Source organism: Culicoides brevitarsis, chromosome 1 (genome assembly GCF_036172545.1).
Source record: "Culicoides brevitarsis isolate CSIRO-B50_1 chromosome 1, AGI_CSIRO_Cbre_v1, whole genome shotgun sequence".
In the NCBI taxonomy this organism is placed as follows: domain Eukaryota; kingdom Metazoa; phylum Arthropoda; class Insecta; order Diptera; family Ceratopogonidae; genus Culicoides; species Culicoides brevitarsis.
Genome location: NC_087085.1, coordinates 46329522 through 46353804, shown reverse-complemented (window position 1 = coordinate 46353804; position 24283 = coordinate 46329522). Strand labels below are relative to the sequence as shown.

Here is a 24283-nt window from a genome sequence, read left to right as displayed (position 1 = left end):
AAATAATATACATATTTATAAAAATAGAAACATATTTAAAAGAAATATTTTCAAAATTTATTAAGTCTAAAAGCTCGTGAAATGCATGCGCGGGGCGTAGCTTCTAAATATAATGTGACGCCTTTTCAGTTTCGTAAAGTATCCTTAAAAATAATTTATAATATTTAATTTTACATTATATTCGATTTTGATAACACTTATTGATTAAAAATGTATATAAAAGCAAAAACAAATAATACTTTAACCTTCTTGTTGTATATAACTAACATTTTTTACTTTTTTTAAGAGAACAGTTTGCGCATAACTTCCCCTCACAGAGTATCAACAGGTGTCAATGAAAAGGATAGAAAACATCTGAATTACCCCCTTGCTCCTCATAAACATCAAATAATCAACCATACAGAAACACTTTTGTTAAATAAATAAACCATATCACCAACCAACGTGTCAGAATCGTAATTCTAATTTGAATATTTTATGAATGACTATTATGTGGGTGTAAGTTGTACACATATATAATTTGTTAAAGAAATAGAGAGTTAGAAATCCTTGTATAACAGTTATCGAAGATTTTACGTTGTGTAAGTAAGAAACCTTTCTTTATTTTTATTTACATTTCGCATTAGACGTTTTTCAATAGAAATATCTAAATGTTTTGTTCTATATTTACAAAATCTTATTGCAGATTTTTTTTTATTACAATGAAGTGCTTTATGTAGATTTATTTTGTCAATGAAGGCTTTGTTTGACAAAGTTCTTTATTTTGAGGTATATTTGCGCATTTTTTATAATATCTTATGCAATCTTGGAGAATTTTTTTAAAGAAAGTAAACTTTAATAATTAGCATATTTTAAAAATTTGTACCATATTTGGGAATATAACGTTTTCACAAGAGGTTGTTGACAAGCCAAAGTATGAGAAAGACAAAGTAAGATAATAATTTGAAACAATTATTTTTATCAATCATACTCCTACACTAAATTTCTTTTTTTATTTTACCTTTTCTGAAGTTCCGCATGTTCTTGAACAAAACACATTCAAAACCAAAAACTATAGTATTATCAGCAACTGTTATACACAAAAATTTACCGACTTCACAACAAGCCTTACAGCCTGCGCCTAAACGGATATGTACACATTTCATATTATACAATACTGTGTGATAAACTGTGCCAGACAAACCAGCATGTATGTATATTATGTTTAATAATAGCCAGAAAACTTGTACAAACCTTTATGTATAATATGTTCATCTTTCCGTATATTGTACGCGTCGCGATATTGTAGTAGACGGATACTAACAACAACGACGAAAAAACCATCAACTGTTCTCTCTATTACTTGTCTGATTCATTTTGTGATGCGTCGTCAACTTGTGCGGACGCAAAGTTTTTTCGGTGAAAAAATATTAATCGGTACGGTTAAAATTATATTTTTAATCAAAATCAGCAAATATTAATATTTCATTTTTGTTCAGTGAGGTGAATTAAAAGAAAAATAAATAAAGTAGAAAATTGAGCTTCAAAAAAATATACATGCTCAAAATTTATATTCTTTTAATTTGACTTTGAGTTTTTTTTTCAATTTATGTGCAATAAAGTTAAATTTGTTTTAAAAAAATATTTTAGAAAAAAAATATGATAAATAAAAAATTAAAGTAAAATATTATAAAAGAAATATAAAATTGAGAATATTGGAAGTGAAATAAATAATTAAATATTTTTTTTAGGTTCTAATTCAAAAAATTTAGAAAGATAATTTAAAAATTGAAAAAGAAAAATTAAGAAAAAAATTATTAAAAAAGTTCAATCAAAAAAGTGCATTTTAGAAAGTAAAATAAAATGGGGTTAAGACCCCAAAAATATCAATGCAGTTTTCTTACTGCCATATTTTTGGTTATATTTTTCATTGGAATACAAACAACATATTCTAAGGTGAGTGACACTTATGTTTTTATTATATTATATTAAAGTGACATTACAGATGAAAAAATAAACAAAATGTGTGAGTTGAAAACTGACAGAAAAAAATAGAGAAAAAATCCAAATTTAAAGATAGCAAAGAATTTCTGGGTCCCCATAAGTGACATTGATAATGTTATAAATTTATTGTCTCTAATTTTAAATCTTCCTGTCGTATTTTTTTCACGTTTACTTGAATCTGTGTAAAATTTTTAGAAGTCTTCCGAAAAATATCTGAATTTCATGCATTAAAGTTTTTATGAAAAAAAAAAAAAATGTTTAGAATAAAAAAAAAGCAGTGATAAAAATTACAAAAAAATATTTTTAGAAACATGACACACTCGGAAGAATGTCCCCTTTTTTCTCGTTATTGTTATTTTAATTAAATTACTTTTGTCTTCATTGAAAAAAAAACTTAAAAAACTGCAAACTGAAACTTGATTTAGAATTATGCCAAGATTTGAATAATAAAGTGAATCGTTTAAAATAATTTTTTGTTGTTTCTGATACTTGGTAATGAACTTACACAATATCAGTATTTTTGCGAATTTGTCAAGTTTCTGTGTTTGACATTAACATTATTAAACTAAATTGAATTTGATTTACCTTTCCACACAGTTGATGTATATATGCATTTAGATTTGAGTTAGATGGCATTATATTTGTACATTTTTTGCATACTCGTTGTTTTAAATTATAAACACATGTTAAACACAAAATTTATAATTTAAATTTCGAAGTATATAATGCAGCGATTGGTAATTTTACAAACTCAAGTAACTCGAGTTGCTTACATTCGATCATCAGACGATCGTTGCATTTATGATTTTGCGTTGGCAAATTGAATCAAATTGGAAAATAGAGTTCACATAAGTGTGTCTTATTTCAATCTCAGACAAAAATAATCAACTTTTGAGTGTCTGTGTTTATTTCATTAATTTGATGATTTTGCGAAAATAGTTATAGTTTTATTTCAAATACAAATACCATTATTTTCTGCATTTCCTGTTCATTGTGTGTTATCAATTTCTAATCGAAAGTTTGGTAAATATAGCCTAATTTTTTTTTATCTTTTTCATTTCTCAGAAGGTTTTTTAAAAAATCGATAGTATTCGAATATTTTCCATGTGAATAGAAAAGTGTATCAAACTACTTTTGAATCTCTAAAATGTATATTATGAAAACATTAGATGACTTAAATAAATAGTAGAATTCTCTGAAGTGCATTGCACTTATCAACACACTTCTTTTTGTCTATATGATTTTTCGTGTATGAACATAAATAATAAGCTCGAATATAAAAACTTTCATTGTTATAGGAAAAAATTATGTCAGCAATTATTTACTTTGCTTGAGAGATAAAAAACTATTAATAAAACAGAAGATAAAGTTAAACATGAAAAAATTACTACAAGAGTTATCTGATAGTCAAGTGTATTTTGATAAGGTGTGTTCGTGAGGTATGATAAGAATGTCATACGTAAATTGAGTTTTCTGCATTTCTATTTATTTATTAGACAAATAAGTGAACAACAATGAAACAATTTTATCATATTGCACTCATGGTAAAGTAGCTCGCGCAAAAATTAAATCAAGTTTAACAAATTATACGTTTGCTGTATGCCTGTTTAAAATTCTATATAATTATATTATTTAAGAGTAGTTTTACATTAAAAGCCTACACACGGCGAGAACGAGAGATAAACATAACTAACACAAAAAGCCATGTCTACGATTAGTTTAATGTTTATGATTATCAAGTTGTTGATGCGATGACATAATTTAGAACACTCTAAGTCGGCAACGTATGTCGTCGTCTTCATCATTATTATTATCATCATCATCGAGCCATTATTATTAATATACATTTTAAAACGGTACCAGATCGCACGATATTCTTGTTTTTTTTTTTAGAAAATCTGAAAATCCACAAAAAATTTCTACTTTTATGATACGGCGTCTTAAAAGATTTTTTTATTATTATCAATGATACATTAGCATAATATCTTTATTGTTTATTTATCTTTTTGTGTGTCTTGATATAACAATAATATAATGGCACTTCCTCCAACGCTACACACAAAAATACGCATCGCGGTTACAAAGAAAAGAAAGTCATAAAATTGAGGGAAAACAAATTCGATGATGAATAGGTCACTTTAATGCGTGGCAAGATTTACAAGATAATTAAAGCAACATCTTTAAAGCATTAATAAATTTTGTCTGATGTATGTCGTTCTCGGAACTCTAAAAAAACTATGCACACTTTGCAAATAAAATGTTTATATAAAAATCTCTAAATAAATCAAAAGAATAAAATTTAAAAACCATTTGTCAAAATAACTTGAGGATGACGACAAAAATGCGCATTTAATCATTTTATTTAGCGAGATGACCATTTATTTTTATCATAATACTAATAATTATATAACTTAACTTTGTCTGCTTGATATATGGATGTTAGACATGTCTTTTTTATTCCATTATTCGCAGAACAAAAACTGTGTGTGTGAAGAAAAACAACTCGCGTTTGTGATAAAAATGATTACTGAGAGGATTATTACTTCATATTTCATCATGAATATTAGAATTTATTTGGTTGTGAACTTGTGTGAGTCATATTTGTTCGTGCGCTAAGGTGAAATATCTATATTTAAGATGAACTTCATCGGTTTCATATTTTGTTGAGTTTCATCGCGTGCCGCATAAAAAAAGACAATACTGAAAAATAAAACATTTTAAAGCTGTAAAACGTCTCATGCATAAAATCTGCAAACATTCATTGTTATGTTCGACTATATTTATTATTGAAGTTATATAAAAAAAAATCTCACTTGTAAGAAAACTGTCTTCGCTATGAGGACATTAAAAGTTGTGCATTATGACTTCCAGACATCTCTTTCCTTATCGTAGAAAAAGTGTTACATTATTACCATCGGTTTTTCTTATAGCGATGACGACAATATGTAAGTACATTGGAAAAACGTGATAAGCATGCCAATTTTCTTTTGTTCCTCGAGTCTTTCATTCATTGGCTCCCGACGAAAGCAAACCGTTGAAAAGGGCAAAGAAATAAAATTATGATACATTTTTAATGTAATTTCTCACCATATACTTTCATGAAAATCATCATCAAATAATGATGATGTTTAATTTGCTTTGCTTTTCCATCTCGCCCTTATACCGTTCACAAAAAATGTTGAAATTGTGATATTATCACGTCGTCGTGGCTTCTACTTTCCTCCGTCAGTTATATAATAATAAAAAATGAACAAAATTTCTACTCCAACTAATTGAGAATGATTGTTTGGTTTTATTTTTTGACCTTTTTGTCTCAATGCAAATTCGAAAGATTGATTCGTGTGTTCCAATTAAAAAGTGACAAAGTAAATTTTAAAATAACAAGATTTTTTTTTTGAATATTGACAAAATTAATTTGTTAAACTTGTTTCTAACAAAATGGTAATTTAAACGTTATCGACAGACTGACGTAACAGGATGCTGTTGTGTTTCTTTCATGTGTAAATTAGATTTAGAACTATGTTTAATATGTGTCGCCAATATCACGTCGAGTTTTTTTTCTTTTAAATCGATGTTGGATTTTGTATCTTTTGCGAAAATTATGATATTATTCAAAGTAGGTCATTTAAAAGAGAATTAAAAGACCGTGACGATTGTGATTATCACTTTTTGCGTAAATCAGGATTTAGAAACAAAATTTATCTCGTAAGAATTTTAATGAGGCTTTTGGAATGAACATCGAGATCGAAAAAAAACCACACACGCAACTAAATATTATCAGTTTCCTTTTTATTAAGATCAAGTTATTCGTACACTTAATAATAAAAATAATGTTAAGGCAATGCGTGGGAGAAAGAATACACTATCAATAAAGAAATCTTGTTTCTTTTTGCTGGCATTATGTCATGAGACAATGAAGAATTATCTCTTTATCCTTGAGATATTCAAATTGTAGAGTAACGAGAATCATACAACATTTCTTAGAACGCTAATCAAAGTTAAAATCAGTATTCAATTGATGTTGCCAAATAAAAATCATTTAAAGTTTTCTTTTGAAAAACATTATAATTGAATTATACGACATATTTTTGCAACAAAGTCTCCCGCTAATATTTGTTCCCGTAAGATATAAGTCATATTGTAGACTGTATATATCAAAAAACCGGTTTCATCTTTTATTTTTAAGCTAACATGATTATCAAATTCTTATGTGTCTGGTTTGTGCGTTTCCATATGCTGAAAAAAAAAACATAAAGTTATATTGTGTTGCAAATTCGCTATAAGTTTTCCCTACAATGAAAATAATAATAAAAAAAAGCGTTAATAAAGTAATTATTGTTATCATCATTCACAGTAGCTAAAAGATTCTTTTTAATCACCGTCATCAAGATAATGTGTTTTTTATAAAGTAAACGTAAACACAATTATTTAAAACACCGACTGCTTAATTAAATCAAATTATTTCTTTTTATAATATGCGGTTTAACTTCTGTGAGGCCTTTTTAATCTTGTTTAAACTGAATTATTTTGAGACATAAAAGTAAACATAAACAATTGTTATTGTACTTTTTTTCGTTGACTGACAAGTTGTCTTAATCCAAAAGAGCGTCATTTAATCGCATGAGTAATGCTGTTGCTATGAATTCCTGCTGAAAAACACTTAAAACTCTTTATGGAGCTGTTAAAGTTTATTGACGATTTGCGACATTCATTTATAAACGCACAAGTAGATACGAAACTGTCACTCTTCGTGAATGTTTTTTCAAAAGCCGGTCGATGTTTGCACACCTTCATTATACACAATTATTGTATGATACAGAAAAGCCGGTAAGGTTACATACGAGACATGCAAAGCAATTAATCATTCATTTATCTATTTATATATTGTTTGTCATGTTTCAGCCACACACAACGCGCGATCATTTGTTGAGTATTTTTTCATATATATCATTCATATATATGTTAAATAATTATAAAAATAATCCTTATCAATTTGACAGTAAGTTGTGACTTGATTTATCAGAGGCATTCTTTAAGTTCTCTTCATAGAGATCGAATGCAAATCGAAATGAATATTTAATTCAACTTTATTAATTCTTATTAACAACAATATAGCAGCAAATAATAATTGTCAATTTTGACATTTTATGGCATCAGTAAAGAAATAATCGTAAATAAAGTAGGTTGATTGTGGTTTTTATTAGCATAAAATAATATTCAATACCGGAATAGAGATGTTTGTATGAAAAATCATTCGGTAACTTTGTTAACTTTGCTTTGTAGATTCAGTACAGCCCTTATGATCTTGAGTAGGTAATCTGAAGTTGACAAGGTGTCACACAAACTTTTTTTTTCTCTTTTATTTTCTTATATATTACAACTTTTAGAGACATGTACTTGTTTATATGTACAATATATAACCCAATTAACATGACTGAACTTAACCAGTTGTTTGTTTTTTCTCGGTAATAGACGAGCTTGAACATTTATAAATATAAAGATGAAAAAATCTCATTCCAATTAAAAGGGCATGAAAAATACTATAAAAAATTTTCGTGTCAAAAATGAGTGTACGACAATTATAAATTCCTTGTGAGTTCTATTATTAGAACAGATATACACAAAAATTGTTAGCACGTGTCTTCACTCTTGAGTATAAAATCTAAAGACACACGAGATATGTTTTCGACAAAAAATACAACATGTCATAAATTTATTAGCAGTAAGTTGTCGGGAGTATTAATACGTAGGCATGCAAAAATTAAATGAATTTTGTGTAACAATGCAATAAACAACACGTTTGTCATTTGAAACTAATCTCAGACAACACCAATGCATAGAGATGATTCATTTTTTAATGTATCTACAACCTTCATAACAAAATGCGAATATAAAAGAGAAAAAATTGTAATACACGCTAATTAAAGTAAATAACCATAAAATTTATTGGGATTTGTTAGAGACATTCATCAAGATTTAAAAGATATTTATATAAATTACATCAACTGCGATGTCTTGAATATTTTATTCCTCTCATACATACCTAAAGTAAAGTTAAGATATGCATTAACTTAAATAAGATACAAAGACGCACTTGGTATACTATTTTTGTAATAAGTAACACATTTTTTTTTGCATATTTTAGATATTCATCATAAAACACGTCTCTGTGCTGTGGTAGAAAGTCACCTCTCTAACGCAAACATGTGTTACAATCATTATTATTTTTCAGATAATATCCGGATTTTAATACTCGTACTGAGAATGTATCAGTTCATATTTTCTCTACCTTTTGTATAAGAACGTGGTGCAAAGATAAATTGAATAAGACAAACTTAATCCGATCAAATTGTGGCTACTGTTTCATTTTTTGATATTTTAATAACTGTAATGTCAAAAAAATACTCCTTCTTTTATGTATCTCCTTCCATCATCATCATTAGCAAAGCGAAATATACGATATCAATTTAAAAGATGATTTGAAAGACGAAAAAGGCATATGGACGAACTTATAAATGACTGAAGATAAATTATTTTGATTAAATTACAAAAAATGCCTGAGGATGCGGATTGTGCTCTTTTTATTTAATTAAGAAGATGCATAAACAAATGACTTTGTCAGGGTTAAAAATCACATATAGACCTGCCCTAACCAATAAGTATCAACTACATTTTATGTATATTCGATGTAAATTATTGTTTTTTAATAGAAAATTTTATTTTCTGTGATTTTTTGGTTCACAGCATCCGTTCATAAATTCAGACACGATTAAATTTAAATAAAAATCGGTAGACAAGTATTGATCAGGTTTCGCTGTTGTGTCTGCGTTTCATAGAGAAAGAGAATAAATTAGCAACTCTGCTCATGTTTATTGATATAATTTATTTCGAATAAAAACAGAATATGTTTTAAGTCGTGAAACTAATTTAAAAAGGTGTTAGTCAATATTAATATAATTTTTATTAAAAAAACAAACGAAATCACTTAAAAACGAAAATGCCGCGATTTTGGACTAAAAACCTGATCAGATTTAAATCTTTTAAGGGCTTTATTGGGTCGTAAATAACGTTTATATTATGTTACAAATTTAAAAAGAGCATTAACATGATTGTTATTATTACTATTACTGACCATCCTTTATAAGTGTAATTTCATTGGAGTGTAATAAATTTCAATGTGGGAGGCTTGAAGAACATATTTATTCTTTTACTCTTCTTACATTGTTCAATCGTATCGCTTACAAATGATTAATCATGTCACATTGCCGGTGAATGATCTTATTGTTTTAAATATCATGTGCAAGAGATAAAGAATATGTTTGTGTTGCGATGATGAGAAAAACGTGGTAAAGCATTGCTAATCTGCAGTATAAATATAACCTTTCTTGAAAGATGCAACGATGTCTCTTTCAATTTTGTGTAGTTAGTTACTTCATTGTCTATTTCTTTCTCATGAAATCTCAATTGTTAGCAGTGATGACTTGAAAAGTGGTTATTATGTTAAGTCATTCTTTTTCACTCTTTTTGCAAATCCTTTTCATACACAAAAGTATTCATATTTCAATGCAATCCCTTATAAATGTGAGTCAAGCAGTGCAAATGTGTCAAATGAGACGTAAACAAATCGGCCTGAAGTGTTTGTCAAATATATGTGCGTCTCATTTTTTTTGTTGCGGGAAATTGGAGACGAAGCATAAAAAATCTGAGTATAACGGTGACATGTTTCATCAAGATTTGACGCTTGTATCAATGATTTCGAACACTTTTATGCTAATAAACACAACATTGCAAAGGCAGAATTTTAATTAGCTCTTTGAAACGCCTTTTGCATTTGTCGGAGCATATTTGTATGTCATACGCGAATAATAACATCGAAAGACTTGAGACGCCCATAAAACTTTTTGTATGTTTAGCAAATTTTGAACATTTTAGGCATGATATGTTATACAAAAATATTAATTCTTTGCCTTCTGTAGAAGTCATTTCAATTAAAATAATCTCAATTGTTTACAAGATAAATTTAAAAAAAACGCACGAACTGCCTAAAAACCGTCGAGACGAAATAAGACACATGTTGTGAGTGCGCAAAACTTACCAAAGCAAATTAATTGTTACTTTTAAGAGATTGTTTCATGCACAAAACCAATAATTTTAATTTAACGCTTGCTCTTCATGATGATGTAATATTCAATTTTCGTATATGTTTATATTTCAGACACATAAAAAATATTTCGGCGTTCGCGCTAATAAACATGATGCGTGCACATATTAACCAACTTTATTTTTTACACATGTTTCGCGAATGAAACAACAAGTAACAAATTTTCTGCATTAACTGTTGAATAAAAAAATATGAAATTTGAGAAAAAGAACAATTTAAAGAATTTAAATGTGATTATTACGCGAAAAAGCTTTTTATGAGCTCAAATAACATAATTTTAAATTACTTATTCAATTATTACTCTTTTTTTTTTTGGCAAGAGTCTTTACTTGTTTAAGTTTTTAACACTAACCAACAAATTTAAAGCGATAATGAAACACATTTTTTTTTTGTTCGACAAAAGAACAAGACTATAAATAGCAATCGTGATGATTATGTAAGAAGATTAAAAAGAAGCTTAATGACGTCTTTTGCCTTTTTGTTAATAATAATTGCCCAAAAATATATCTCCTTGGATATTGGATGATAAAAAATTCTGTTTGAAATAAAAAAAAAAACAAAGTTCAAATTTGCCGGAACACAAAACGGGAAAGTAACATGAAGAGAACAAGAACAAGCAAAGTGTGTAATTGTGTTTTTCAATCCATTACCATTTAATGATATTTTAAATGTCTGTTATTTGCACATATAATCGATACAAATACAGCGCAAATCGTGTGTGTAAGGCAAAAAGATAAAAAAATAAAACGAATCAATATTTATTTTTCACGCCGTGTTTAATTAACATTCGTCTCGTCATCACTGTGAGTACTCGTAAAGTTGTCACCTGCTATAATGTGTGAAAATTACACGCAAGTTCATGTCAAATCAACTCCAAATCGGATTTTAATTAATGTTATTTTTGGCTTTTTAAACTTTTTTTTTGATGTCTTTCATAAACACCTCCATTAAAATTTTGTTTTATTTCTCATTAATTATGAAAGAGTAACACATGTTTTCGCTTAAAATCAACTTTTATGGAAAAACACAAAATTTCAGAATATTATAAAATTAGAGGTTTATTCCTCAAATAATATTGTCGCATTAAGGTTTTCCTACGTGTATACATTAAATTGTTAATAAAAAAATTAACTAAGCCAACCTGCGATAACAAATCTGTCATTCTATGATTTCTATTCTAATAAAAAAAAGAAGCGATGATGTTATAAAAGAAACGGTAGACAAATAATAATAAATGTTTCCACAAATTTCATCCACACACGAGATGTTTTCAGAGAGATTTAATGTCAATGCATATTGGTGTTGACTTGAACATATTTATAAACGTCTCGTTATTGATATACATACACGTTTTATTTATGAAATGTTCTAAATAAATTAGCTGTGTTTACATTTGTAAATGTGTGTAAAATGATCTCGTGCCATACTAATAGAGAAGAAAGAAGATGCTCGACCCGATGATAGTTCTATATGTAACAGTTAACATTAAAAAAGTAATTTTTCATTAGATAATAATAAAAATATAAACATACATGTAAAATAATGCAGAAAAGCAATAAATTATATGACACAATTTCGACTCTCTTTTGATATTAAGCCGGTACAATGCACGAAAAATAAGTTTATTTTTGAATGCAAATAAATATCACGGTGAACTTTTATGCTAAATATGGACAGTCTGGGCAATAAATACCAAATATGTAACACTTGTTGTACACTTTATAAACTGTAAAGTCAATTGAAAGTGCAGGTTAAGGCCATAAGTTATCTCATGATGAAGTTTTTAACAAACATTTTGGTTATTTTTTTATCAAAGCGCTTTCTCGCGTATGCCTATCGGTAATTAAAATTGATTATCTCTAATTGAGAGTTATTAAAATGATTACGAAATCGAATAAACACATTTTTTTACGACGGATTTAAATACAATTCATACATATTCAAAAAGACATAAATTTATTAATTCTCATAATTTTTATGTATCTTTTGTATGTTCGTCTCAAAATCATCGATAAATGTCTTACACATTTTTTTATAGCTTTATACGAATTTTTCTTTCAAAATGGGTCATTGACTTTATTTATGACTTTTATTGTACAGATAGGAACATTAAAAAGTCATAAAAATCGCGAGACCATGTGTTAGCGTTTTGCTCGCATTTTGCATCGATTAGTCATGAAGTTTAAACAAAATGTTAGGATGAAAATTATGAACTAAACAAACTATTCAAACTTAGATTTGCATTGTTTAACGAGTGCAAGCAGGCGCCTTAAGCTACTATTTAATTATAATTTACGAGTTGTTAACAAGAAATTGTTACAAAGTAAAATATCTATTTCATGTTTTACGACAGGAAACTTGCAATTTTTGAAATATTGATTTTTTTTTCTCTTATAATTATACTGTGTGAGTGAAGGACACTTGCAATGTGTGTCATTCGAAATAATTATCAAACACGATGATGAAGAAAAAACAGAAAATAATCGGCATTGCACTAATTCAACCTCTCTTGTTTCAACAAATCCCGCTATTATTCAAAGGAGCGAAAATTGGTCACGGTTCGCTGGAAATGGATTTTCAAATAATTTTAAACTGTTTTGTTTTCGCTTTTCTTCAAACTATTCGTCGTATCCGACAAACAATCGAAAAAAAATCCACTTCTTCCATGTCGTAAAGAGTCATGTACTTGAGATAAATCCCTTCACAATTTACACGACATCAACAAGAGTCAACAAATTCCGTGTATAAAATAAAAATTTAAATCCTGTGTCGCCACGCTTCTCTCATTTCATTTTATATTTTCTATGTTTGTTGTGTGAACAAGTGACTTTGTACCATTTGATGTTGTGCTTAAGTCTTTTGTTCTTATTCTTTCTTTATTCAGTACGAATGAGTTACGTGATATATGATGGATAGATAACAGGAAAGAGAAAAATACAGTCGAAATTGGTGCAATGACCTCTTTTAGTTTTTTTCTTGTGCTCATAATAATGTGATAAAATACAGAGCAAAGCTCTAAAGACGATCCAAAGTTTATAATAAGTTTTTATTTTCTATAGTTTAAAACTTTTCGTTTGATGTTTTTCCTTGTCTTTCGACACCTGACAATTATTCTGTGAACAAACTATTGCAAAATAAATTCTTTTTTTAGTTCAGTCATCAATTAACTCGTAATTTTTAACTCTTAATGACCAAAGAGATGAGATCATACAGACACGTCTCCAGCCAATATGATGATTTTTACGACACCGAAAAACGCTGACACGAATAAATAGACAAACATTAGAAAACTTTATTATCATCTGCACATGTTCTTTATGAACAAATTTGCGTGTTTCACTTACGGAAGTAGCTCACTTACGAAGATTTTTTTTAAGTTGTTGTCAATGTAGACATTATTGCAAAGCCATCGTAAAAAAAAGATTTTTATGTAAACACTCTTCACTAAAATGATCTTATTTCGCTCAAAGAAATTATAAAGATATTGCATTTTATTGCTAACATACATATTCGATGTCTGATACATTGCTTTTTGTTGACACAAATATTTACCGAATAAATTTAGAAATGATGAGGAGACGAATAAAGTTCAGACCCATCCATCATATTAATTGACTTTTTTTGTTCTTCCATGTAGCAGTCCCTTTAAAATAGATTTAGCAAAAAAAAAAACATCTCAAACTTTTAAAGTCGTCTCAAAGAGAAAATCGATAGAATTTTTGTTTGTCTAACTTTAAGCTAAGTCGTCTCATAATCTTTAATCCGTTGTGCGTGCATGAACTTTAGTTGTTTTTTCCTCGTGCTTGCCTTGACAGCTATTGAATGCAGCCAAGATAAACATCACGGGAAAGATTTGTTTGTACAACACCCCGACTCTTTTTTTGTGTTTTTTTTTTTGATAAATGATGTGAGCGGTTATACGGAACACATAGCGACAAACACACTATAAATATCATTTAAGGGATGTATTAAATAAGATTTTTATTATGACATCTAAAGTGAAATATGTAGTCTCTTTTTCTTTTACGACACATAAATTGTATGACATTGCAATATTCTATCTTCTCATCGACACTATTGACCGAGAATTTAACCTAAATTTATTACATTTTCCTCGTATTTTAGAGTAAAGTTCATTTCTGGAAGGGAAGAAAAGTAAATTTAAAAATTATTTATAAAAAAACTTACATGTCAGTTTCCATACCACGCGAATAAATCTATAATCAAGCATTTTTCTATTAGAATTGTTGTGTAATAATTTATCGCTGATCGTGATCTTGCTTTATTTATTGTGCTTTGTATCAGCAAGGCGTTTGGCTCGTATAATGCGCTAATGATAATATGCCATAATTTGATGGATTAAATGCAATTTGCACCGTTGTTCGTGACGAAAGAAATTTATGGCGGTTCGCTCATACCGATTCAAGATTAAATATAAGCAGAAAAACTTTTGGGAGACATATCAAGAAAATGTTATTTAGTATGATAATTAATTAAAATTTTATGACTGAACCGCTAATTACATAAAATATTTTATTCTCAACAAAAATTTGAATTATGGGCTGTTAAATTAATAATGTCGTTAAACCGAATGAACACAATTTCGCGAGAAACATCATAAATTATTTAAAATTTACAATTTTTATTACATATTGAAATTTTTGTATGACAATATGTACGACAATTGTTAGACAGATGTCTATTTTCGAGTATCATAAGAACTTACAAATCATTTTAGAGCATCTTTCGCTGATTATAAAAACAATTGAACGGAAATAGTATATCATCGTACAAACATATTAATTTGATTACCATATATTGCATACTATAGTGCATATTATTTACGCAAATAAGAGAAAACTTTAACTTGACCTTCATCTACATACAAAAACCTGTACAGCATCGCACTTCAAGCGATAAATTTTCAAATAAAAACAGAATCCTACACATAAAATAAATAAATAGTATATTAATGAAATGGCACAAACCACAGCTGATACGTATGCTGTTTGTCACATTACAAACATTGCCTACTCTTTCAGTTCATACACTCTCTGAAGCTTCAAAATGCACACCTAGATTGTATCAAATAATAAAATTGTCGCGTGCAAACAGATTACGTCAAGATTACACACATGCCGATTTATTTATTTACATATTTGTTAATATAAAACAAACTGATGTGTGTTTGTTTATTTTAATATTACTTACATGAGGTTGGCTCTTCTTAAATATATACATATACTACTTTGTTTTTGATGAATGAAAAAGGGGCATTTTGTGATTTATCAGTTCAGAATCCAAATTCAGAGAGCTAAATTTTGGTATCTGAAATGAAAATACAAACAATTAGAATTTACTTGTTATTTAAAGGAACTATTTTAGATGTTTTATTTGTTAAAAAAATGAAATTCACAACATCTATTACTCAAAAATGATTCTTGTATCCCTTATGAAAGAATATTAGGTTTTTTTGATGCATTTTAAAATTTATGTAAATAATATATTTTAAGAGGAAGTTTTCAATAAGAATCTTTGCACTTCCCAACGGAACAAGATATCATGAATGATGTGTAAATTTTAAATCTAAATAAGATCAGCTTATCATAATCGTATGTTTATTTTCTGATAAAAGCAAAAGATACAAAAGAAATGTTTTTAGCCTTTGTTGTCGAGTATAAGTGCATTATTATGAGTTCTGTTTATGCAAAATGAATAAAAATACATAGTCATCGTTTTTACAAAAAGTAATGGAGACGTCTTTCTCTCTGTTAAAAAATTAAATAAAATTTGCTAATGTAACCGAAAAAAATCTGTCTCACAAGTAAATTCAATTAGTATAATATATCAACGTATTTGCAAGTTTTAAAGGAAATGAAATGAATGTAAAATTCTGAGTCAAGTTTTCAAGAGTTGCATACACTCACAATTTATTTACAATCAATACAAGCACAAATAAACATATTAATATTATTTAATACAACGAATGGGTGAATGTACGCGAGAATATTGAACGATATTAGTAAAGAAATGACTTGGAAGTGACAACGAAATTTACACTCAAAATATTTGCATTTACAGTATTTATTCATTCATGTGAGAGAGTGTTATTTCTACTGTTCGAATTTGACTCGATGCCAATTTACAAAAAAAAGTGCTGAGCACGTGAATTTTTCGGTAAATGAAGACGTATTTTATAATAATATGTCTCAACAAGCCGACATGTATTCTTTTTCTGTGAAATGAGGATATAAATTTAAATTACTTTTAACGGGCTAAACATTTTTTTCCATAGCATTTCGCACCTCATTGACAGAATTTCATTCAATTTCACGTGTTTTTGGCACATTCGATAAACATTTAGAGGTTATCTAATATAATTGACCATCGTATGTGCTCTGTGAAAGACCCATATAGACGCATAACAATAAAATTTAATTGACTTGACTTAAATTCACTTTTAACATTTTCATTTGGGGGAAAAATTTTTTACAGACAACTGGCGCAAATTCTTGTCTAGTTTTTCATACACATACACTTTTTGTCTGATGATGCTACAGAACAACATATGGAAACAAAAAGCGCGAGAGTTTGTTGATCCAATTATTCATTGCACGCGGTGTTATTATTATTATTATTCATAAATTGGTAAACTTCGATGCACACATATTTTCGTTGTTTATCTAATGATTTTTGTTGAGTATTAGCGAATCAATACCAATTAAAAGTTTGACTTGCGTTTAGATGATTCAAATTGCCGCGCGATATTCTTACAAAACATTAAACATAATTCGGTGCCAGTTTCCGCCATTCTTTTTGTTGATTGCTAACATCACGTAAATATTTCGAAAATTGCGAGCATTTAAAAAACATTAAAAAATAACATAAAAAAGTGATGTCATCCGATGTTTAAATCGTGTTACAGGAATTATTATTAATGGCTATGTGTCATAAATATACTGTGTTGAAGTGTACAGATAAAAACAAATAAAGAAATTATTTTGTGTCACTCGTATTAAGTAAATGACTTCATTGCTACTTGCTGACTACAACAATCGATTTGTCACGCAATTTTTTGATTGATTTTGTTGTCATTGTTATTTAAACTGTACTTTAACTTAATTATCTGGGTTTTGTTTGTGCAATTGAAAAATTCTGTCACTGCATACTTAATTTTAGATTCTTGTGACGAGAATTAATTATTTTTCAGTTGAGTCGTTTTTTTCATATTACATGCTTTTTAAAGTTGAAAATTTTTGTCGACTGAAATTTTTTTCCAGAATCTCTTCAAATTTCATTTTTTATGATTTTTCCACAAAACTTTAAGATACCATACATAAAAGTCGCATCGTGTCAAAATCGTTGTCGCGTGCTTTGAATTCTTTATTGCAGACAACATTCTCATGTCTAAAAATCTTTTATATGTTGTTTTTTCATATAAATATTTTGAAAAAAAATTGGATAAATTATTCTAAAGATAGAGTAATAATATTCAACGATCGAAAAAGTAATAAAGATTCGAATACAAATTTAGAACAATTTCTCTTTAATGAAAATTGTTATTACTGAAACGACTTTCTTGAATCAAAATATAAATATTGAGTAACAACGTTTTGTTTTTGCTCTAAAATTTAAAGTGAAACCAAACACAGTCTGAGAAAAGTACAAAAATATTACAATTAAAATTCAACCCACTGAGACCTATCATGTTCACCTCCAATTAGGACAAATAATAATAAGTCTTTGTCTACACAGTCTATCTATCGTCTGTTTACCCTTTGTGCATCTATACAAATTCATAAAATATCAGGTAACATTATTCTTGCACTTGAATAGAGCAGAACGTTTAATTATGTGGTTCATACACAGAGATTCTGTCGGAATTTTACAAAGTGAATTATATTCGCATCGCGATAATCAGACAAATATATTCTCAATTTCGACAGAATTGAAGCTTACAAAGTGAGTTTATTACATAGTTGCAAATTTTCTCTTTTTCTTTCGTCGACCACAGATCATATCATCATCATCGATAAACCGTAAAATATGTATAATAACTTTGTTTTACTATAATATTGTTATTGCATATTACGTGTGGCGGTTCATCCTCCCATTTGTTTGCATTACTATTATTTACTCAAACACTCTTTTGATTTTGCGAAAGTTTCCTGTAACGGAAAAGTGCACATCGTAATTGATTCAATTAAGAAGTCTTTGTTTACCTCTGTGATGTTTTCCCGAATGAAAGAGATGATGCTGAAAAGGAAGATAATTTGATTATAGATTATGGCTTATATTACATACAACAAGAGATAAAAAGTACCTACATGTGTTGGATTCCTTTAAAAAATTATGAACTTGACATACTTTTCATGCGATTTCTTGGTTCAATGTTTAATTTATACTACAAATCGGTCTTGTGTTTAAAAAAGTAGTATTATGACTTTGTTTATATAAACATTAGATTTATTATTATTTGTTTTCACACTGTTTTTACATCTGGCGTATGAGTATTTTTTTATTAGTTGTACACTTACTTGTGCAAACTTGTGTGTTATGTTTTGTAATAAACGGAGCAAAACGCTCCCGCTGTTTTATTTTTTTTTATTTCATCATTAATGCAACTGTGAACGCCGCGTTTAAGAACAATTACATTAAACATTTATAGGTTCCCTTGAAAACTAATTGCCTGTTGGATAGGTAAAGAATTTTCTTTAATGGGTTAAAAGACTTCATTGTTTATTTACAAAAAAAAGTATGATGAAATTTGGATTTTGAAACTGTTCTTCTTTTTGACGATTAAAATGATAATTACTTACGACCTTGGACTTAACTTTAAATATTCATAAATTTGTACACCCGCAATTTGAAACAATCAGTAGCGATTAACCACATTATTACTCTTTGTACTTGTTGACAGCAAATCGCTCGTAAAACAATTCTCCCCTCTCATTTTTTTGTTCCTTAAACGATCAAAACCTCAAACATCGTAACATTAAAGCGTATATTTTGCAAACAAACAATCCCCTTACTCATTGAACAAATCCTTTTGCAAGGTTGAGAAAATATTATTCACCCCCAACTTTAAACACAATAGTCTGCACTTATCTATCATTTTCTCTATGTATTTATACGAGACGAACAAAAAAAAAAGACTTGTAAGGAGACTGTTGACATAAAAGACGAATAGTACATGGTACATTTAACACAAAAGAATAAAACTGATAGACAAAACGTTTTGCGAATTTATGCAAGATTCGGAATTATACAACACATATAAAATATAATACGGAAAAACATCATAAAAAATGTTGCATTTTCTCTGTCGAGCCAGACCGAAAAATTTTCACAGACATTTTTGAAAACTATTTAAGCAATCAATGCACATCTTGGTCATAAATTGGTATTCATAACATATTTTTTTTTGTTACAATTTTATCTTGATGATGATAGCGGCACGAAGACAACGAAGATGATGTGATTTTACCCCCTTTAATGTACATGGTATACACGTGCTCCTATTACACGCCAATTTTTCTCTATTTTTCTTCACACTTTTCGTTGTCTCTACGAGCTACAAGAGAAATATTTAAGAGCATCATTAATGCCGTCATAACCTTATTGAAGAAAAATAACTTTTTAAGACCAGTTAAACTGACTAATGATGTATTTTCTTCTTCGTTCTTTTTTCTCGTTTTTCGCTTTTACATAAGGAAAGTCGAAGATATTGAATGAAAAATTTCAACAACAAAAAAAAAATCACGGAAAATTTCAATGTGTTGCTTTACTTTATTTTAAGGCGTTGCTTTGCTTTCTGAAATAATAATGTGTTGCTTTACTTTATTTTAAGGCATTGCATTACTTTTCGAAAATCAGTTTGAATGTTGACTTATTTCAAAAAATTTCAATCATTTTCGTTACTCTACTAAATTTTTATTTTTTGAAAAAAATTATCGAAAAAAGCTAAACCAACATTTTTATGAATATATGTTAACATAAAGTTAACACGTTTTTCACTTAATTTCATATCAATAATTTAAGGTTTTTTTGTCGTTACAGGAGCACGATACGCCAACGCAGGGAAATGATGTTAGACATCATCGTAGTTTATTAGGTGCAGAGGAACAAGATTCGAGTCATAATTTGGAAGTTCTTGTAGACGACAAGCTCGATGATAGAAATAGTGAACATTGGCTTGCTCGCAGTGTAAATAGAATTAAGAGAAGTTTAGGTTTCGAAGATTCCAAGCACATTCCGAAACGGAAACATGAAAACGATGAGAAAAAACTTTCGAAAAACAAAAGAAAGCACTTTAAGAGCGGCAGAAAAAGGAGTGTGAGTCGAGTTGTCACACATGAAAGGTAAGAAAAAAAGTTGAATTTTTTGAGCAATGAATTCACATTTTCTTTTATCTTTAAAGCATAACACACATCGATGATGAAGATGGAATTATTGAAGGATCTGGAGAAGAATCCGATACTCTTGCATCAAACTGTAAGATATTTGTTATTCTTATACTATATTTTGCTAATTTTTTCTTTTTGTAGATCGTATTAAATTTACTCTCGATGAAATGTGGGATGATGAGTATGAAGATTTATCGTCAGCCAAATCGAAGGAATTCGCTCATTCTTTTACTGATGCGTTGGTAAATTTAGTAAAAGAAGGAGAGGGACATAGTTATCATGACGTCAATGCCAAATTGGTGAAAATGTCGTAAGTTTTTCCGTTTTTACTGTTAACAACGTCATCTTTATGAAAATTTCTGAAACACGTTTCGGAGATTTGAACGCATGTAGAAGAAAGAAACTTTTGTTACAATGTTCTTTTTTTTATTTTCTTCAATACAGAAAAGTTGAAAACTTTAAAATTGATGTTGATGTCGACTTGTTTAGCAAAGAACTGTTATCAAAAGGAATGGTTTCTCGAGTTATCGCATCAAGTGTTGAAAGTCGCAATATTGGCGAATACACAGTAACAAGTTATACTTTGCAAACAGTAGATGGTAAGTTTTTTTTTGTTTGAATTTGAAAGTTTGGGTTCTTAACATGGGTTTTCTATATTTCTTTTTTAATTAAACATTAATTTTGATGCAATAACTATTACGTTTTATTGAATTTTTCTTGTTTTTGTCTTTTTATCTTGGGTTTCATTTGATTTTTATTAATACATTATTATTATTATATTCATTTTAACTCGTTGCCTTTGTATACACACATAATATCAATCATAAATCGACTTAATATTTTGGATCATAAAAACACTTGCAAATAAAGGACTAACAGAGGATATAGGTCGTCATGAGTATGCACTAACAAATAGCAATTTCACTTTCGAAACTGACTATGATGATAGCGATGAAAACGAAGATAATGACGATGACTTAATATTTGAAACGTGTAACTATGATGAGCGACAATGTGCCGATGGAACACAATGTTATCGCGAATCACAAAGATGTGACGGATACTATGCATGCAAAGATAAAAGTGATGAAGCTGGATGTACTAAAATTAGAGAAGGTGAAATTTGATTAGAAATAATTGAACATATAATCATTTAATAACTCTTTAGAAATACGAATGAGAAAAAAAAGTCAAAAAAATTGACATATTTAACATTTATTCATCATAATAATTGGCTTTTTACTAACATTGATATTTTGTATGTGAAAATCGTATTTATTTCAATTTCAAACTAATCGTTTTCATTTTCACAAAGATTCCTTCGAATACACTACAATCGAAGATCCTGCCAAAAAAGAAGACAAATACAAAACGGGAGGTCGACGAGTTACAACTGTAGTAGAAGAAGAAGTAGAGGATGGCGATCATATATCGAATGAAATCTCATCACAAACAACTTCAAGCGGTAAAGGCGGCAAAAAAGTCATTCATCATACAGTTATTGAAGAAGAGGAAGTTGATGGCGATTGGGATTTGGGAGACATTCTTGGAAAAGGAAAATCGGGACAAAAAACTATCACAACAGTTACTACAGAAGAAGAGCATCATGAAGGCGATCATGGAAGTAAACAAAAAGGAAAGAAAGGACAAACTGTAGTTACAACAGTTGAAGAAGAGGAAGTTGATGGCGATTGGGATTTGGAAGACATTCTTGGAAAAGGAAAATCGGGACAAAAAACTATCACAACAGTTACGACAGAAGAAGAGCATCATGAAGGCGATCATGGAAGTAAACAAAAAGGAAAAGGACAAACTGTAGTTACAACAGTAGAAGAGACTATTGACGGAAATGATTCGGAAAGCTCTCATGGAAAAGGCAGAAATGGGCAAACAACGCACACTGTAATTGAAGAAGAGGAACATCAACATGGTCAAAATGGAAAGGGAAAAAAAGGATACACAGTAGTTACTGAAGAAGAGTCTGAGCATGAACATGATGGAAATAAAAAACAAAAGGGAAAATCTTGGTCAACCGTCGAAGAAGAAACACATGAATATGACTACGACGAAGATGAAAAAGGCGGAAAGCATGGTCATGGTTATGAAGAAGTTGAATACGAAACAGAAGAACACAAGGGTCATGCACATAAAGCAACGAAAAAACCCCATAATGACAACGAAAAAGCTGAAAGTACAGAACATCATCATACTCGTGTACGACCCAATCATCATGACAAACACGAAGAAAAAGTAATCGACTTCAATGAAGAAACAATTACTGAAATTCCTGATATTCATGGTTTTGTATTTTCAACATCGGCTCCCGAATGTCGAGGCGATGATCGTTTCCGTTGTCCCGGTACGTCAAAATTCATTTGTGATCATCAAAAATGCGATGGAACACGCGATTGTCCAAACGGTGAAGACGAAACTCACGAAGACTGCGAAGAAAAGGATTTGAATTGTGCTGATGGCAAGAAATTCTTCTGTAAATTTTCCTCAATTTACATCTGTGCAACATCAAAATGCGACAAAAATTACGATTGTCCCCATGGAGAAGATGAACTTGATTGTCACACTCCCGGTATTTATTTTTATTTTATTTTTTTTTATTATTTCATTTCAATTTTTATTCAGTTTTAATCGATTTTTATTTTTGTCTCTCCATGAGTTTATTCAAATACTAATTGTAAAATCAATTTTTTCATATAGAATGTCATGATGATGAGTTTGCCTGTGATTTGACTCGATGTATTCCAATGGCAGATCGTTGCAACGGATATTCAGATTGTGATGATGGAACAGATGAACACGAATGTCCTGTTATTCCTGATGTTGGTAAGTAACTTTTGCTTTATTTCTTCAAAGAATTTATACTCGCGTTTTTTATCAATTACTTTTATTGAAGAGAAAAAGTTAATATTTTGGTGTATGAAGCAAAAAAGAAAATCTTTTATCCATCTTCTTGTTGTTGACAAAAAATTTGAATAATAATCAAAAAGCTGTCTCAAGTATATCACACACCCTTCATACATTCAAATGCAAATGAATTTACTCTCTCATAACTTTTATGTCACATAAATTTCATAAAATGTAAAATGTTACGCCCTCACTTAAATATCCCACTGTGACAGTAATGCAAAATACGAAACACAACCTCGTTTTTAGTAGGGAAAAGGAGATCGATTAAAAAAAATCTGACTCTGTGTCAAAGTTCAAGTAGGTCATATAAGAAACGGAGAAGAAAAAGAAACGGATGATGATGAAAATTCAAATATGTAGAGTAGAGAGAACAAATTTCATAATCTCGTGTCAGTTTGTATGACATCGATTTTAATTGTATCAAAGAAAAAAAAGTTTAAATTGATCAAATTGAAATAAATGACAAGAATCAGTTCAATGTATCCCTAAAGAACCATCATCATCATTATTCCATGAAAATAGTTCTGACGACCTGCTGTGAGATGAACCACATTTAAATCTTGATTCACATTCAAATCTATGCAAAAAAAAAAGGATGCACTTGTTTGTGTAAAATGACAACAATAACAATAAAAACACGCAATCTATAAGTATATACAATACAACATCTTCAGTAAGGAAACATTAAAGCTATTGTCACAACACAAGACAGAGGGTTGAATTTTGTTTTTATATTCGAGATTGTAACAGAAGCGTTATTATTTGTATAATATGATGTTTCTTTTTATTATTTTCTATAAACACTTTATGG

General features: G+C 29.0%; 1 protein-coding gene across 1 annotated transcript; it reads left to right on the top strand.

Moving 5' to 3' along the window:
• Positions 1 to 1368: 1368 nt before the first annotated feature.
• On the top strand, positions 1369 to 23396 carry LOC134837947 (uncharacterized). Its single transcript, XM_063853344.1, has 9 exons — positions 1369 to 1416; positions 1731 to 1935; positions 20204 to 20505; positions 20565 to 20638; positions 20692 to 20860; positions 20995 to 21149; positions 21421 to 21666; positions 21866 to 23134; positions 23263 to 23396. The coding sequence occupies exons 2-9, from the start codon at positions 1843 to 1845 to the stop codon at positions 23394 to 23396; spliced, it is 2442 nt and encodes an 813-aa protein (XP_063709414.1). The 5' UTR covers positions 1369 to 1416; positions 1731 to 1842.
• Positions 23397 to 24283: the final 887 nt, after the last annotated feature.